This window comes from Cebidichthys violaceus, unplaced genomic scaffold, assembly GCF_023349555.1.
Source record: "Cebidichthys violaceus isolate CVI_PGR_0920_01 unplaced genomic scaffold, fCebVio1.0.p SCAF_7, whole genome shotgun sequence".
NCBI classification, from domain to species: Eukaryota; Metazoa; Chordata; class Actinopteri; order Perciformes; family Stichaeidae; genus Cebidichthys; species Cebidichthys violaceus.
Window position 1 is genome coordinate 4,430,689 of NW_027176927.1, and position 18,676 is coordinate 4,449,364.

Consider the following 18,676-nt stretch of genomic DNA (forward strand, 5'->3'; position numbering starts at 1 on the left):
ATTAAACACATAACATAATAGATAAATGATTAATTTTGAGTACAAACTTTGGTTATTAAATAAATTATAAATCATAAATAAATGTTTATTCCCCTGTGTCTTTGGGAGTTAATGTATCTTTTTGAGGAGCATTCACTCGGCTAAAATGCCATTAATATCTAATTAAAGAAAGTCACTCATTACTGTGGCAGTACGGGGTGCTTGCTTGGATTTCCAACTGAAATGAGGTGACTCTTCAAAGTGCCCTTTTGCCGACATTTACATTATTTATTCATGGGCTAGAGGACTGTGTTGGTCTACATCAGAGGACCTAATCATGTGAGGTCCAGCAGTAAGTCAAAGACCCCACTCAATATCAGGAAATATCGAGTATGCATCCAGAAACGAGCATTTCTTAATGTTACATTGAAATGATACATTTTAACTCATCTCTGTTATAGCTTGTATAAATATTCCCGATGTAAATATTAATTGAACATCTTCAACTACAACATGCTCCCCTTTTAGTTGTGCCCTCCATGATTAGATTCTGAGTTGCCATAATCTTTGTACTACAGAGCTACATGAACGTTAAGTATAATGTCGTAGAAAGCACAACATCAATTTTCTCATAAAAGTTGACAGAATAGCACACAATCTCAGATCTACTAGACTGGACTGGAGGCAGCCACAAAATAGATTTTACTATGGCATCACTCATTTTGGTTTTGGAAAGAATCGTTGACAACTCAGCGATGTTTCACTGTTATTGTGTGGATAAAAACTGCAGCCAATTGTCTTAAGTATACACAACTGTTTTTTAAATGTTCAGTTTGTGAACGATAAAAAAAAAAAAATGTATGTACCGTTTACAGGAAATTATCTTGCAGAGGGAAAAAAAAGAGACATTTTCATAAAGGTATCCATAATCATAACTGAATATATTTTACATATTGTTTTCAGAAATTCTGTGTAAATTTAGACATTGATAAAAATGGCACATTGTCTGGCAAAAAAAAGTGTCAAACCAGCAGTTTAGGGTCATTACGTACGTCGTACACTGTAATTACTAAGCATTCAGTGAATGTAAAAGGGAGAAAATGTAGCACAAGAGTGGGTAATGTGACAAGATGTTCGAAGCACACACCATTCTTGGGTTTCAACATGCTGACAGCTTTAGAGCAAGGAGAAATAATTAAGGATCTGATCCACGGTGACCTGCATTCGATGGACCTCTTCAGACCGTTTGGGGGCAGGAAGAGGGCACACTCGGAGGAACGGAGGGTATAGGACCGGGAAAAATGACAATTCAGAAAACTGAGGAAAAAAATAACAAGAACAAGCACAATAACAAAGTGTGAGACAAAAGAGATAAGAGTTAAGTTTCCTGTTTCTAGTCTTAAATGTTTGTCTTTGTTGCAAACACAGCAACTGTGACACAAGAAACTCAAGACCTGATTTGACAATAAAGTATTATCATCATCATCGTTTCAGAAGATCACGAGCAGCGCACACACACACACACACACACACACACACACACACACACACACACACACACACACACACACACACACACACACACACACACACACACACACACACACCCAGAATTTTCTTCTCTTGCAATAAATTGGCAGCAAACATTAAACATTTTAGAAATTTTAGTTATGATACAATAAAAGGTCAATGTGCAAAAACAGCTTTAGGCAAACAAACCTTTATTATTCCCCACAAATAATATCTCATGTATAAAGATTTCCACAAAAAGAATTGGCATACCAAAATATTTTTTTCCTGTAACAAAGGTGTTCCCCTGAATCAGTTAGTTTTTTCCTCATATGAATAATACAGTATAGTAGTAGTAATAATAATAATAATAATAATAATAATAATAATAATAATACATCATCGCTCCCTCTACCTGTCCCTTCAGAGAGCCCTACACTTCAGACAGTAGCAAGTCTGCCTGCTTAAGTCGTGCCTGTATGGGGGGACTTACAGGAGGGGCCCTATTGATCGTCTTCTATGAGTGAAGTCCAGGCATTAGTTCCAGCAGGGTGAGTAGACAGCTGTCCGTGAGCCACTCTACTGGGCCTACATAGCAGGGCTGAGTGGAGCTGGGATGTGCACTTTTGATTTTGATCTCCCCAACATCACTTCTATTGACCGACGCACTGTCCTGTGCTTTACTTGCCGAGAGAAGCACTTGCTGAGGCCTAGCTGGAAGCCCGGACACAAGTCACCATTGTATTATCCGGGTCGCTGTTGACAAGCTTGGGATGATGAATCTTCCATGGTCTGCTGAGGCCTAGCCCTAATCACTACTGTCATCTACTGGCAACAGCCGTATCCATTGACCACTGCAATCACAAGTCGGGTTATCGTGGCACACAGTGCTGAGAATCCCAGTGTTATCTAGGTGTATATGCGTGGGCTAGGCTCTCCAAAGTTGGACACAAAGGTCAATCTGTACTGAGAGAAGCCCACTTTTCCATCTGCGCTCAGTTCTCTCACACATCTTTAAAGATCAGAAAGTTTTCCGAGCATGTTTCTTTGACCTTTAAATTTGTTTTCATAAAAAAAGAAGTGCCAGTTAATATTGTTGTTATTCTTCAAGTTCAACAAACTAACGAAAACCAAACTATCGGTGAGGCATGTTTAGTTGGGGAAAGGGGTCCGCTTGCATTTTGTATTTCAAGAGCCGTCTTGGAATCTGAACGCCCACCATCTGTGCATAAATGTGGGCAAAAAAAGGTTGACAAATGCTCGATGACGAGTTCTGATTGCAGCCCATTTAATCTGTGTACATGGATGTCTGTGTATATTGTAGTCTCAAACTTGACTGTGGCACATCAGTCGTCTTAACCTTATTTATTTAAGATTGATAATGTTATGAGGGGCTTACTGCGTCTTTTGGCACAGGCTTGCTTGCTCCTGTTCTCACTGAGACTAAAAAGAAAAACCTTGATACATCCTGTTTCATCCTGGTGTCCTACACAGTAGCACCTGTGCATGAATCCCAAGGGAAAGCACATTGATCTGTTATTATTCAGTGTCCTTTCACAAAAAAAAGGTAATGTTTCAACAAAAAACAGACAATTCTGAAAATGTAAGGCTGGCTGTGAACACAAACAACCAATGGTGAAAGCTGCCATCTAGTGGTTATTACATTGATTGCAGCTACAAAAGGAGGCATTCCAAATTTGCCTGTAACCATAACCTTCAATATTATTCCCAACTATTCCATCCTGCAAAGTTAATAGAATACACCCCAAAGAGTCTTATCAGCCTATGCGCCCACCAGTACTAGATAGCAACATTCTCCTATCTCTCAGCAGCATTAGGCCCTCCTCGTAGTCATCCTGGTCCACGCTGATCAGCAGCCGGACGCCCTCCGAGCCCGCTGCCATCCTCAGGGAGTCAGTGATGAAGACTCCCTTCAGGGCCTCCAGCAGAGCTCCGCTCAGGTAGTCACTCCAGAAGGCCTCGAGGTTCTCCAGCTCTGTGAAGTTGATGTCGCAGACGATGGAACCCAGGTCTCTGGCACGAAGCAGCGAGCTGGCTTTGCTGAACAACTCGAACTGACGCTCCAGGGGCTGCCGCTTGTCCGATGAGACACCCTCACGGAGTGCCGAATCATGCTCCAGGTATTCGGCCCGGACACGCAGGCGGACTTCTGATAATGAAGAGGGAGGCAGAAGTAGCGGTGGAAAAAGAAGGGTGACGGCGTAGCGAAGGATAGTTGAGGAGTGAAATAGTAAAAAGGGAGAGAAGAGGGCCAGGAAGTGAATGAGGAGGGAAAGGCAAAGATATAGTGAAGAAGGAGAGAAAAGGAGGAGTAGTGGAGGTTGAGGAAATGTTACAGAAAAAGTGTCATATTGGACACGCCCACGCACAGTACCAGACAGAAGGGGATGGGGTCATGAAATGAAAACAAAGGGAAGAGAAACGGACAGGACAAATCATTAACAGACAGCTCATTTAGTTTATAGTGCATTACATGAAGCAGGGATTTAAAAAACGGGGTTCAGGAGCACAGAGTTCCCACAAAAACATTGTGACCAGATAAAATTACTGCAGAAATCGTACACTGAAATACTTTGTTTTTAACAAGTGCAAATATAATGGTGCAGCAGGGCAAAACACTGTAATTATGGGAGGCGCTGGAGCTAGATCAGACTGTGTGCATTTCTGTGCTAAATACAACAGGTTTGAAACTGTCTGATATTTTGGAGCACTAAGAGAAATACTCTGCAACTGAACAAGTGGTGTAGTCCCTTTTCTTCCTAGGCAAATCCATGTCAGCTGTTAACTAGACGACTGCATGGTGTAATTAATATAGTGAGATTAACTTGACGACCCTGAACAAATATCATGGTGGCAGCAATGAGAGCAACTTAGCAGTGTCAAGCCCTGGAGTGGCTTTCTGTCCCAGACCGGTGTTTAAAAACCAGTCGATTCATTCCTATCAACATGTATCAAAAGTTCAGTGCTGGAGTTCGGCAGTAACACGATTGGTGGTCATACAACAGCGCAGCGAGAAAGATCAGAGGATACATACATACTGTACTGAGTAAGAGAACCGCTGAGATCGTCCCCCATGTCATTATTCCAGAGCTTCGAGTGGAAACCAGCTGCTGACGACTTGCTGCAACAAAAATCCATCCCTCCCACTCAAACCCCTTTAGAAGAGGTGAACAGTATCTACTAACATCCATTTCACTGGAAACATTCTCATCAACGTCTCACTGCAATTGTGGGTAGGAGCATTTCTTTTATCCAAGCAGTTTTAAAGCCACATTTGCATCGCTTGGTATGAAAAACCCAAACCAACCAAAACCTCTTGGCTGCTCTTTGAAAAAATGGAATAAAAAAGGGCCAGTGTGTAGCATTTCAGGGGATCTAAAGCACACATTAAATCAAATATTCATAACTGTGTTATCATTTAATTTAGCGTATAAATCACCTGAAACTAAAAATCATTGTTTTCGTGAGCTGAGAATGCTGCGTTGCAGCGCCATGCTTTTACAGTAGCCCAAAAGGGACAAACCAAACACTGGCTGTAGCGAGACAATTTGCGTTTTACCATAATTCTCAGAACCACTTGTGAAAACTGCAGGTAACGTAAGTCACAGAGTGCAGTAACGTGCTACCGCCAGCCGCCATCTGACTTTCAGTACTCCTGAAGCAGTGTTATTACGTTAAGCATGGCCTCTGAACGATGCCACGGTTTTGCACGACAGCTCACGTTAGCGAAGGAGTATTCAGTTGGTTTCAATCTGATGCCACCAAATCCTACACACCGTCCTTTGAAAAGGTCCCCGTAGAGGCAGTTCTTCAAGAATTCAAGATCACAGGGAGTGAGTAATGTATATACTCTAAAACTGTTGTGGGTAAAGTATCCCTTTAAAACCTTTGAATGTTAGAGTTGATTGGCACGTAAGAGAATATGTCTTCACATCACTCAGACCAGGAGTTATGCGGTTAAAGCTCATACTTGTGACTCTGATGGGAATACGATGACCGTAGTCTCATTTCATTTTACTTATCAAGGTCTGTGCCTGGCTCACCACAAAGTGCCTATGACCCCACTGATAAATGATTCAACTCAAAAGTCACGTTTACCCCCTCTCCATTGATATTTTGTTTGGCGCTACGGGGAATGACACAAGACTCCAGAGGGATAAAGTTCGGAAAATGTCAACATTAGAAATGCAAGCATTGATTTTGCATGTCTTAACATTTCTAGGACAGCGATGACCAAACATTGGCATTTGCATTCAAGCTTCATTAGGCTGTAATTAGATTACTATAAAAACAGAGAACTGGATCAAAAGGGACGCTTAATCGATGGGGATTGGGAAATGTTTAAAACATGCAGGGTTGGGGATAAGACTTGAAGACCATTCAATTTACATTAGCTCATACAAAAAAGACAAAATGTTTTTGTTCAAAGAGGCAATATGAAACACTTTTTTTTACAGGAATAAGACATTTGATTGTTACTTGACAAATTATTAAACCCGGTCTCTATTACAAGGTCTTAAATTACTAATATTAGTCTGAAAGAACCTTTCTTCAGGTCAATTAATTGACAATACATAGAGATACAAGATACATTATGTTGTCATACCACACATCAACACCTGTCCTCAGAAAACATAAAGTTCCAGTACTAAGTATTCATCCCCAAAGTCTTAATCCGTTAATCGGAGTCAAAAATGCCTACATTGTGATTCAATGTTGCAAATCAAGATCTTGTTGTACAATATCTGTGCAAGAATATTGACAAATCAGCAGACTTAAGTATTTCAGTATTCTGATTTATCACAACATGTCTAATAGGGCGTCTATATACCTGCGTGTCAACTCACTCTTTGAACACTTTCACAATATTCAGTATGAAATATTAAGTCAAAGCTCTGTTAACAGTTTCGACCTTTTGGATCATTATACTGTGTGAGGGCTGTGGCTATGACAAACAACCGCCCTTCATGCAATTACTGTATTTATGGATGGCCTCCATTTCTGCCTTCCCATTTCATACGGAGCAGGATGGCGGTAGAGATAGCGGCACTGAGGAGAAGGCCATTTAAAACCACAGGAACACCATGATAGTCATTTTGTTAGGGTTACAGAGCACTTCACGCTTCATCAGACACAGAGACATCCACTTAGACAGGACATTAGGAGGCACAGCTTTCATCTTCTCGCTTTAAACACCAAGCCCGTTTGGCTTCGTCCAGCTCACCCCCACCCTTTCCAAAAAAAGAAAAAAAAAGAAAAAAAAAGTTTAAGTACCCATTTACGAGGAGTCACTTGGCACGGAGAGCTTCAACTCTTTATCGATCCGTTTTTCTGCTGAATGACTGACCAAGAGAGTGGAGAGTTAGGGGCGTATTGAGAGTCGGGCAGACAGAACTCTCTTTTTCCCCCATAGACAAAAATCACTCTCTGTACCATTTTGCATAGTTTGATCATTTAGAGCTCTTCTGATTGTGCATAAGGATACTGTTTTCCTGAGACACAGGTTGGTCTGTTTAGAACTGTGAACACAGAGAAAGGAGAGAAAGAAGAGAAAGAGACAAGCACAAGTGGGTTGGACATCTGTCGACTGGGTCGTTTCTTTTTTTTTTTTTTTTCAACATCAAGCAGACATGGCACAGCACTCACTACTCTTAGTTGTAATGAGGTCTGAGTCAGGGCAATAGTTGGTACTGACAAGTTAATCAGCTCAGCTTTTACTGTAGCTCTACAATATAAACGTGGTAGCGTCTAAGTGGGATGCTTGGGACTACTCTTACCTTGACCAATCCCCTTACCCTCACCTTCACCAACCCATTATTTAAGCTCCAACCACCACATTAATCGAATATGTCCATTAAACCAAGTAAGGGGCCTTCTCAAGCACCCCATTTAGATGGCACAAAACCACCGCTGAGCTGAGGGTACAAACACCTTATGGCCATTTGTAACAGCAGTTGTCATTGTCTGAATGTAATTGAGACACTTCACTGAAAATGATCTGAGAGATGAATCATGACAAGAAAGAGTGTTTGAGGTCTGTTTAAAAGCTAGTGGCCAGCATTGGACTGAACCGCCCTATCCATCTCTGCTCCCTCTTGACAAGCGCACACCCAGAGCTGACACGGGGCACAGAGATAAGATACAGCAGGAGCTTCCTTCAGCCGAGCACTGTTGGGGTTATTTTCCTCAGAACTGCTCCAGTAAAAGGTTACACGGGGCATTTATGAAACAGCCGTCTGTTGGCAGCCATTTTAGAGTCTCTGAAATGGAATACGGGACCGGTCCTTATGAAAGGACGAGTATCTGTGCATTGAGACCTTCAGAGCTGGCTGACATGACGTTTCGGTTAGCCCAAATGAATTGAGTTGATTTGAAGACGCTTACAACCACGTGTAATGAAGATGGTGTGAGAGGAAAGGATGGCCCAAAAAGGTTTCCCACAAGCGGCAAAAAGCAGCACCTTCACAAACATGTCCAACACATTTCTATTTTGTCTTTGCCGGTTATTAACGGGGCTTTATTGTTTTGAGTTAAGCTCTTTAATGTATTAATTGATTCTCCCTCACTAAGACCCAAACCATAAAGCTAAATCAAAACTTGTGTTGACATCTCCTGTAACACAACTTGCAATATCCACCCTCTAACATGGGCAGGTCACATCGAGTATACTGTCATTTTAACTCAGTATTTGACAGTAATTAAGAAAATGGAATGGATCCAATTGGAAAATAATACACTGTAACAATTAGCTGCTCAATTTAAGTATTGTGAATCCCTTAATCTGGCTGGTAAAGATTGGTGCTCATCTTTATTAGCAATGTTCAGCAGATAATTTGACATCAGACTTAAGATAACTTATTGTATTTTTACAAATGTTATTATTTCTATTGTCATATGAACAGTGTTAATTTCGTTAACTAAAAGTATGACGAATGATCTATTTTTACACGACTAAGACGAGACAGAACCGACGAGACAGAACCGACGTCATTGAACGTTAACGGTGACGATATCAAACATTAAATATTGTTGCCAAAAAAAAGGCAAGACTGAATTGTAGTTTTAAAAAAATATATAAAATCTCGAAGATCAAAAAGAAAAATATTTTATTTTACCATGCTGCATTCTAACTAATTTAACCTGTGTTTTTCATCAAATCGTGGTAAAATAAAATCTTATGTGAAAGAAGTTTGACTAAAATGACAAAATCATAGTTTTGGCTGGACTAGATGAAAAATGACATTTGACAAAGGACTAAACCTAAATCAACAATAGCTGCAAAAATTGAATAAATACATTTTGACTAAGGCTACATCCACACTAATACGTTTGTTTTATTTTCTATAACTAAGCAACCAGAGTGTTGTAGTACTCTTTAATAATAAAGGTAGGGCTTGATACTTAAGATCTTCCTCTATATACTCAAATAGACACATTTTGTGGGGAAAAAACTGTTTGAGTTGTAAAACTTGGTTACTAGGATGCCGGTCTTGCTCCATCTCTCACTCACACACACACTAAATTTACTTTAACGTCATTATTTTCAAAGGTCTCCGGTGTCGCCTGTCCACACTACAATGTAACCCCGGTGTTTTCAAACTTACACATTTTCAACTTTTGGTCGTGTTTCAAAACCCCTCCGTTTTTGGAGTTTGAAAACTCCAGAGTAGCGTGGATGCTCAGCGTAAACGTAGCAAAAGCTATGCGTTTAATTACATAGTAGTGTGGATGTAGTCTAGAAGTTATGACTAAAAATTTAGTAAAATGAAATTTCGGCGACTGAAGCTGGACTTTTGAGTTGTCGCAGACTTAAACTATAAAAGATATAAATAACTAAAATCTCAAAAGAACTTATTGGCATTTTTGTCTTAATACTAAACAGAAAATTGTTTCCAAAAAACTATGTACATCTATAGTGAAGACTCAGACTACCCTGCCAAGACATTGGAGCAGTTGGCCATGTTTGTGAAATTGTGTCAAGTTCTAATATTATGTGTAGAGAAAACCAGGGAATGTAAAACAGACTCTCTACATATATCCCCATTATTGTGGTTTATATATAAAGCTTACTGCTGAGTTCTGTGAAACACGGACACCAACAACCCTTGTCAGAAACAGATCAGGAATCATCCACAGTGCACAACACTAAAGAACATCACAGGATGATTTATTTGAGGAGCACACTACGATGCCTGAGGGGGGGGGGGGGGGGGGGGGGGGTAGGGGTCAGCTAGATTATGAACCACAAGCATAAAGAGCAAATTGGCCGCCCCAACCTCTGTAGTAACAAGGGGAGGGGAGCCTCTTTTACCTTAGGCATCGGCCCAGACTTGTGAGAGAGCGCACGACTGAGTTGATCGCGCACACTGCAGTATCTATGGACTGAGTGGAGTGACAGGCTTTTTTGTTTTGTTCCTCAGTCTCCCCCTCTGTCTCCATGATCCATTGAGTCTTAGGTTACTCGATCTGAGTCACAATCCTGAGACAACCTGGTGAAATCAAATGTGGAGTCAAGACAGCGACATGTTTATCGTCACACAGGCACATCACGCATCCTGCACAGCTAAGGGCTGTCCTTTTTTATCAAGTCAGAATCATCAGTCCTTTGCTGTAATACGTATGTCTGACCAACAGGCAATGATGCAAGTTCAAACAATTGTTTGAGAAGGTCTGCATGAGTGACAAGGCAAATGTCACACAAAGGCAACTGATGTTAGTGTTATCTCAATCGTATTGTGTTGAGAGAAACTAGCATCGATTGATTAAGAGGCAGGCAATAGTTGAAACATGGAAAGGACATTGAAAATGGAGTACATCGGAGTTAGATTGTTTCCATCAACTGCACAAAAGGTGGTTTTTTTTTCAGGAATATATGTGAGGTTTGACAGTTGACTTGGGACAACTTTGTTTCAAGCTTGACAATAAAGCCGAACAAGGGTTGCATCGAGCGGCGACGGGACAAAAATCAATAGCAGCAGCAGAAAGTAGTCCGATGGGTTAGAGAAAAGGTGAAATGAGTGAAAAAGAATGTAAAGATGGAGAAATGGAGGGGCCGCCCCCGCCCCCACCCCCTGATGTTGTTTAATTAAGACAGTTAAGGAAATGTAATGCAAGTCTAAACGTAGGGCGTGACAATAAAAATACCACGTGAAACCGCTGTAAGTCCTGAAAGGAAAGTACAAGCTATTTCTTTTGTTGTGAAACATTTTTTTCTGTAGTTGTGAATCAGACAAAGAGTTTGAGATGTAAACTCAGCATCGGCTGAACAGACATCAAATAAGGTTTTGACTTTCTGGTGCCATGAGACAGAAAATTGAGTTATCAAACCAAAGCATAACTAAAGCATCTCTACAAGTCTGGTACAAATGCTAGATACATAGACCTCATACTGTATTAATATAATAATGATGTACCTGTATCTGTACCTTCTGAAGCTGTCAGGATGTGTTTCACTGAATGTGACAATGGGATTCAAAGACACTTTCCCACCTGGCAAAGGTGTCCTTCATTTTGATTCTGTGCAGTTCAAATGCCTTTTAACAGTCAAAGTATGCAGACATTAAGCAGGCAAACTCCCTCCACTGTCTGCATGTCTAAACTGTGTTAGTGTGGCTGGTGTAAAGCCAGCTGGTGTTTAGGGTCAACTGGATAGTAGTGGTTGGTCCATGTGATAGTGATGCGTATTTCTCCCTGTTCTTTACACTAAAGAATGAATTATTGCATTATAAGGCAAATTTACGCCAGGAGTAAAAAACACACATTGGACGTGCAGGAGGGTGCCTTGAGCGTTTTTGTAATGACAAAAATTAAAAACCAAAAAAACTGTTTGGAAAATTGGTATGAAAACTCCTTAACTCAAGCTGAGGTTCAGCATCGACAAACAACATCAGAATTAAGGAGACAAAACAGAAACTGTGGCGTTAATTGATTGAAAATGAAATCGAAGCTCATATGGCTACCGAAAAGACAGGAGAATGACGTGGAAGAGAAAATGGCAGCATGAAGATAAGAAGGCAAGAGATAAGAAGCTAAAAGGGAGATAGGTGAAGAATGCGGGGACTACACTTACTGCAGAAGGCTTTGTGTGGTCGTGGTGGTGGAGGCAGTGGCGGACCCTGTCTGCTTGTTTTCTTGGGCCTGCGACTCCAGCCATTCCCCCTCTTCTTCCTCCTCCTCCTAGCAGACGTACCAGGCATAGGAGGGTAAATACCTGACAGGACATGCATGGAATTAGTTTGTGGAATTCGGACAATGAGACATTAGCATGGATGGGGTTCATTTGTATTTTAATAGCTATTATCCTGTTTTATTTCTGTTCCGGTCCTTCCCCGTTTCTGTTAATAATTGCTCCATGTTCATCCTTTCTATGCAAGTTTCCCCACAAGCGTATGGTATATTACCAGGCACCACTGACTAGACTTAATTCTATAACCGAGTGTATTATCATTTTGACCCGGGGAAAACCACTTCAACTTAAATAATGTACATGTACATTCTGAGAAAAAAAGAAGGATGGAACAAACTACATTCCCATGTCAGAAAGGATGCCAGTGTCTCATTACTGAAAAACAGGTACTGGCTTTAAGAAAAGTTTAAAATGTTACTTGCTGTAAGGAATGATAAATGCTGTTTGTGGAAACAGTGTAGCCTATACTCCCAGTAAGCTAAATAACATACTACAATGTACATACCAGTTCTAAACTGCTGCGAGAAATATGGATGAGGTATTTCTGTCTGTCTGTAGCTGTGCTGCATTCCAGAAGTGCACACCGACTGGTTGTGCTCTGTCCCATACCGCTGTCCAGTTCTCTCTGGAGACACTGAAAAACAAAAAACACGTGTTAGTAATTATTAGGCTGTGAATATTTGGACAGGAATGCAGTTATTGCCGACATGTTCTAGAACAGTGATTATCAACTGGTGGTTGGGTCGCGGACCTGTTTTCAGTGGGTTGCGGGCCTTTGCCTGAAAGAAAAAAAAAGAAGAAAAAAAAATCCTGTGCTTTTATTTTGAAGGGGATTTTGTTTTATGCAGCGGAGTTATTCACAATCCTTAACAGTATTTGGCATTAATGCCTTGTAATGCCAATAGACACTCATTTCACAGTATAGAAGAACATCCACAAAGTGTGTTTTCATGCTAATTGAGCAAAACGCAAGTATGATACCGACTACATGAGACATGGATTTTCTTACATTGAGGACAAAAGAGGGCAAAAACCTCAGTGTGTTTTGTGCAGCGAGGTTCTGGCACAAGAAAGCATGAAGCCGTCAAAACTGAAGCGGCATTTGGAAACAAAACACCCTTCTCTCAAAGATAAACCTGTTGAGAAATTTCAAAGATGACTTCAAGACCTGAGGACGTCACAAAAGTGTCTTACTTACCTGCAGCCGTGGACATGGACGTGTTGGATCAATCCGCAGCGGATAAACTGAAACTATACCTCTGTCAAATGACACTATAAGTAGGCGAATTGAAGACATGTCGGGTGACATCAAACAACAGACCACAGCTCGAATTAAGGCAAGCGGTCATTTTGCATTACAAATGTACGAATCTACAGACATAACAAACAAAGCAGTTTTACTCGTTTACGTGCTGACATGAACAATTTCTTTGCACAAAAGAGAGCTCCCTACTGCTGCGACTGCAGAGGACATCTTCAGGTCAAGTTCAAACTGCACCATCTTTTCATTAAATACATTTGAGAAGTTGAAAATTTGGGTCGCGGCTTGTCATTAAGGGGTGATGGTGGGTCCCGCAGCCAGACCAGTTGAGAACCACTGTTCTAGAAGGCCATCGTAGAGAGAAGCACTCAAAATCTGATAACGAGCCCCCGTCTTTCATCCTCACCTGTCCTCCTTTTCTTGTGGGACACGAAAGGCAGCAAGTCATGACGAGTGAGGACTCTAAGTAGTTGCAGTAGTGGCTCCAGGTTGCCATCACTGAGGTACCCTCGCCTATCCAGCTCCAACAACAGCTCAAGGCCACTCTTGGGCTTATACGAGGCCACTAAGGGACGCTGGGAGCCCCGAGACTTTAACCGCATCCAAGCCTTCAGCAGCTCGGGACTCGGGGAAACACCCAAGTCGCCTGGATCGCCTCCACAGGGCTTAACTGTCCAATCTGTCGGGTCAAGAGGATGTTTCGCAGGACAGGTTTCATCCAGAAGGAAGGACAACACTTCAACGTCAGTGTCTGTCAGCTGACAACCAACGACTTCAAAGACCTCATGGAGTGACAACATCCCATAGTAGTTTAGACACTCGGTTTCATCCCAGTAAAGGGAGTCCCTGAGTGGGCACCCTGGGTGATGCACGGCAGCCATGGGTCTGCCTACAGCCCCCTCTCCACCTTCCCACCTGTGTCAAACTGTTCAGGATAAAAAACACAAACACAAGTTATTCGACAAGTCACACTCAAACTCTCAAAATAACAGCATCATGTCATGTTGAACTACACATATGGCAGCCAAAACCAGCAAGCCACATTCCTCGTAAACTAACAGTTAGCTTAGCAAAAACCAGTAGCCAGCTGTCTGCACTTTACAAGGTAACATGTCAGCGCCATGCACGTTTAAGCAAGCTCTGCAGTCCTACCTGTTTTCGATGTCGACGCTGTCTTGAAACGTGCGAAGCAAAGTGGGGTCAGCTGTGAACGTGCTTTGTTGTCGTCGTTTCAAAGAGTGTCCTACTAAGTCACAGAGCCTCGGCGTTCATCAGACACTCAGCAGCAACAACCGTTGTACAAATTACCCCCTCACGTTACGTCATCACGTTTCTCTGAGGACAAACAACACAACAAGCAAACATAAAAATGACCACATGCACACAAGCATAAAACCTGGTGTATTGACACATATAAATATATGTGACATGTATTCTGTTCACCATTTAAAGATACGAAGTGTATATATTAACCGATATTACTTCCTGGTTAAGAACTTTGTTAGCTACACACACGACGGTGCCCTGTTTGATATCAATGACAACGTAAATACAAACGGGTTTGAAGGGGTTCGAGCGGGATTTAAACATTTAACATACCTAAAAACTCAGGTTCTTCGTTATTAGAGTTTGATGGGTTGATTAGGTTGGGATGGTTCTTCTGGCAACTCCCACACAGCACCGAACAGTCCTGACAGCAGCACAATAACACAGAGAAACGGACCAATCACAGCTCTCCGCCTGCGAGATGACGTTCGGTCACGTCCACACATCTCATGAACACATGTGAAAACATGAACTTAATAGAAACTTTGTCTAGAACAGATTTAACAGAGTTCATTGTGTTAACCATCAACCTGAACCTTTAGGAGCAAAGATAAAACATTAAGCTGCCCAACAGAGGATGAGCAGTCCCCACTGCTGCCACTAGGTTGTGATGTTTAGCACCTAGCAAACAGGAAGTCAAATAACATCCACATCACATCCGTGAACCACAACAGCAACAAGAGATCTGAGGCATTCCTACCAAAGTTTCTGCTGTAAGTATAACATGTTACCTTATTATAGAGTTTCCACTTCAAACTGGCCTGGTCTTCGTGTTCGTGTGAAAGCGTCCCACGACGTGTAACGTTACTACATTGTAATAAGTATCTATCTGGATATATGCTTGTTGACATGGACGTTAGCGGGGAAGCTAGCTGTGACAATCTTTTCAACAAAGTTGTCTTTTATGCACATCGTTTTTTATTTAGCTATGAGTTACATAGCATGTCACATGTAGGTTTATTAACGCTAAATAAATGAATACTTAGATTGGCAGTGATTCTTTTGTGTCCTTCGTGTAGTGATGTGGCAGACCAAGCCCTTTGATGACGAGAGTTTTCCACTCAGTCACCCAGTCACTGCTACTAGTTAAACTGGTTGAACTCTAGTTAGTATTCTACATGCATGTGACGTGTAGGCATATGAACTGCTGTTATAAACAAATAGTTACTAACTACTCAAACTTGATCGCTGATTTAGCGTCCAATTTGTACTTTTATTGTGAAATGTTAACGTCACCTAACAAGCATTCATAGTCGATTAACTGTTACTCTCTAACTATTTGAAATTAAAGCAATCAACTCTTCACCTTTCTGAAGCTATAACCATCAAATGACAGTTTTTTTATTTAATAAATACCTTAATTGATGAGTTATTTATCTGAATTGTACTTGATTCATTATCTGATAAAGAGGGAATTAATATAGTAAGTGTGTTTGCAATTATACAGATTGTAAAATTAGTTTTAGACAAATTCAAATAGTATTCATTCTATTGTTTGTTTTTGTTATTGCCTTGCAGCAGACAGTCTGTAGATGCCCTCTGGAGCTCCAACAGGGGAGAACTGTCTTGTCGACATGGACAGCAAGGCTGGAGATCTGTTCAGTGCTGAGGATGCTCATCCAACGGGCACAGGTGGAGCTGGAATCTTGGCACGGTAAAGACCTATACATTGTTATTTTTAGTGAGAATGCTTTCATCATGAGGACTTGTGACTCTATGTTGCTCAAATGTCTTCCTGTAAGGGCCTACATGGGTACTCACACTCTAGTCTCTGTCGGCTTGTTTATGAATTTCTTAATACTTCTCTATGTATTCAGTTCTTAATGTCTTTGTCTTATTTCCTAGGCTCTGGTTCCCCAAAGGCCTCTCGCCCAGTATGGCTAAAGAGTGGGTCGACAGGCGTCGAGCGTCCATTCGACCGTGGGCCAGCTTCGTGGACCAACGCAAGTTTTCAAAACCCCGCAACTTTGGAGAGTTGTGTCAGAGGGTGGTGAAAAACGTGGACACTTTCAACAGCAACTACACCTTCATCTTCCTGGGTCTCATCCTCTACTGCATGTAAGGCCAACAATGAGGAAATCATTTGTGTTGTCTTGTCAGCGGGAGTGTTTACTCTTCCGCACCAATACACACGGGAACTTCCTTGGAGGGTTTTGGCCAGTGGGCACATTAGAAAAGAGAACAGAACAATATGCGTGAGATTTAATTAAAAGCAAAATATACAATCGTTAAAGCTTTAAACAAAATATGTAAATGCTGCAATAAGTTAACACCAAATTGATTGTTAATGTGATATTTCTTTCCCTCAGTGTCAGCTCTCCCATGCTACTGATTGCCTTGGCTGTGTTTGCTGGTGCCTTCTACATAATTCACCTCAAGTCCCTGGAGTCCAAACTCGTTGTCCTGGGTGAGTAAAGCTTGAAATCCATTAATGTGTACCTGCCAAATGTAGTGTATTCTTTAAATACCAGGCACCGTATTGAAATATGAACCTTTGTGTTTATATGTGTCTTAATGAGGTCAAATGTTTGAAACTAAATTTGTTTTGTCATGTTGCCTCTCTGGGATTGTTTTAACAGGCAAAGAAACAAGTTAATTTATTCAAAGATATCCATGGCTAGCATAAGAAGATCAAATACATCCTCAGTCTTTTTTATCAGTGGCATTATCTGTCATTTTCTTGTCTTACCAGGCAAGGAGCTGACTGTCCCTCACCAGGCGAGTCTGGCTGGAGCCATTTCTCTTCCTGTGTTCTGGTTGGCCGGAGCTGGAGCTGCAGTCTTTTGGATTCTAGGTAAGATAAGATAAGATAGATATATATATTATCTGTCACAAAACATCAGAAATGCTCATTTGACACGGCCTCAACATCAGCAATAAACATAAAAACACACACACACACACACACACACACACACACACACACACACACACACACACATACACGTAAAATCGGACTAAAATTGTTTAAACTGTTGTTGACAAGAACAGTGTTAACAGAACCAAACCACAATAGTTATTTTTGCAATCCATTATTATTCATGCAGGAATATTTGTTGCAATGCTCATCAGAGCACTGTGATATTATTTCAGTATTAAATCCTATTCTATTGCTACATTCAATGAAAGTGTCTGTGTAAGAGGGTCATCGAAATGACCTAAATGTGATTGTAAATGCATTTGGACACTCGCTGTGTTTTTCCATTCACATTCCTCTTTTCCATTTGTCCCGCCTCCTGTCAGGTGCGACGCTGTTTGTGATTGGCTCTCACGCTGCGTTCCGTGAGCTGGAGGCATCTGATCTGGAAGAGCTCCTCATGGAGCCCGTATGAAGAGAGTGAACCCTCAGCGATCAGTCATCACTTTTACCCTGTTATCACGTTAGCCCAGAGGGTTTGAGAAAGAACAGCTCCTAGATCTGTTCCTTAGCTATGCGTGTGTCCTGTATTCCATGTATTAGAATGCACCTTTTCTTGCCTCTTAAATAGTTATTGTTACAGACTCATTCATACACATTACCTTCCATATGCACAAATGATTCATTTGTTAATAAGTATTGAAGCACATTACCATACAGATGATTTGCCTTTCTCTACATATGTTAAACCTCGGATGCCTCTGGTTTGTGTCAAATAGCCTCTCGCTTCCTGCAACGTCTCATATAAAGTGACATATCTTTCAACGTATTAATCTCTTCTGTAGATATCCAAAACATTGGACAAGATGGCTGGTTTCTTATGTAAAGATAATGTATACAGTAAATGCATTGTTTGCAATTCTAAACTGTTAAGAAAAAAAGATACATTTTCCAAAGGAAAAGTGCCATTTATAGCTTTAAGATGATCATGCACAAAGAAAACTAAATGATACAAAAACAAATTTGGTATCTCAGATAGGATACCCTAAATAGGTTGATGAGATGACATCTTAAAAGGTCAGTACATAGTAAGAGTGTTTTTTATTGGCGATAATATGGTACTTTGGTGTCTGTATGCATATTTGTCAGATCTGAAGGTTACTCTGTAAACCTGAAATCTTTCTTTTTTTCTAAATTCATTATTCATATGTTTACATTGTGATGTGAGTTGGGTGTTTTTGTATTTAAATTCTGGAAGTGCAATAAACCCCCGATGTAAAGATTTGATGTCCACTTCTTTGGTATTTTTGCCTCTAATTAATTTAGGTAGTTTGTTCTATTCGGTCAAAAACTGCAATTGTCTCCTTTTTTGTGCATCCGCAGCAAAGGAGTTGCAGTGAACTCAGTGGCCCCTCAGTACTTAGGCTGTACCGTTTCTCATTATTCTGGCCGGGTCTGAATCCACAGTGGAGTTGGACAGTTCCAACCCTCGTGGCTCCTCTGCTCTATCTCTAGTACACCAAACACTGCAGCGCTC

At 41.0% G+C, this 18,676-nt stretch overlaps 2 protein-coding genes across 2 annotated transcripts; one reads left to right on the plus strand and one right to left on the minus strand.

Moving 5' to 3' along the window:
- Positions 1-1,683: 1,683 nt before the first annotated feature.
- dedd1 (death effector domain-containing 1) lies at positions 1,684-14,702 on the minus strand. The gene is made up of 6 exons (XM_068735132.1): positions 14,556-14,702; positions 14,109-14,291; positions 13,363-13,881; positions 12,201-12,329; positions 11,579-11,719; positions 1,684-3,658 (listed from the first exon to the last, which is right to left on the minus strand). The coding sequence occupies exons 3-6, from the start codon at positions 13,835-13,837 to the stop codon at positions 3,267-3,269; spliced, it is 1,137 nt and encodes a 378-aa protein (XP_068591233.1). The 5' UTR covers positions 13,838-13,881; positions 14,109-14,291; positions 14,556-14,702; the 3' UTR covers positions 1,684-3,266.
- A 187-nt stretch (positions 14,703-14,889) lies between these two features.
- Positions 14,890-18,421, plus strand: rabac1 (Rab acceptor 1 (prenylated)). The gene is made up of 6 exons (XM_068735133.1): positions 14,890-14,995; positions 15,801-15,936; positions 16,128-16,340; positions 16,592-16,689; positions 16,975-17,076; positions 17,526-18,421. The coding sequence occupies exons 2-6, from the start codon at positions 15,815-15,817 to the stop codon at positions 17,612-17,614; spliced, it is 624 nt and encodes a 207-aa protein (XP_068591234.1). The 5' UTR covers positions 14,890-14,995; positions 15,801-15,814; the 3' UTR covers positions 17,615-18,421.
- Positions 18,422-18,676: the final 255 nt, after the last annotated feature.

Bases quoted from the DNA above. Each gene is read 5' to 3' on its own strand.
- rabac1 (XM_068735133.1), top strand. From the start codon at position 15,815: ATGCCCTCTGGAGCTCCAACAGGGGAGAACTGTCTTGTCGACATGGAC. The intron at 15,937-16,127 runs GTAAAGACCTAT...CTTATTTCCTAG, and splicing joins GGAGCTGGAATCTTGGCACG to GCTCTGGTTCCCCAAAGGCC. The intron at 16,690-16,974 runs GTGAGTAAAGCT...TTGTCTTACCAG, and splicing joins GTCCAAACTCGTTGTCCTGG to GCAAGGAGCTGACTGTCCCT.
- dedd1 (XM_068735132.1), bottom strand. From the start codon at position 13,837: ATGGCTGCCGTGCATCACCCAGGGTGCCCACTCAGGGACTCCCTTTAC. The intron at 12,330-13,362 runs GTGAGGATGAAA...TTTGTTTTTCAG, and splicing joins CCACAAGAAAAGGAGGACAG to TGTCTCCAGAGAGAACTGGA. The intron at 3,659-11,578 runs GTAAGTGTAGTC...CTTCATTATCAG, and splicing joins ACCACACAAAGCCTTCTGCA to AAGTCCGCCTGCGTGTCCGG.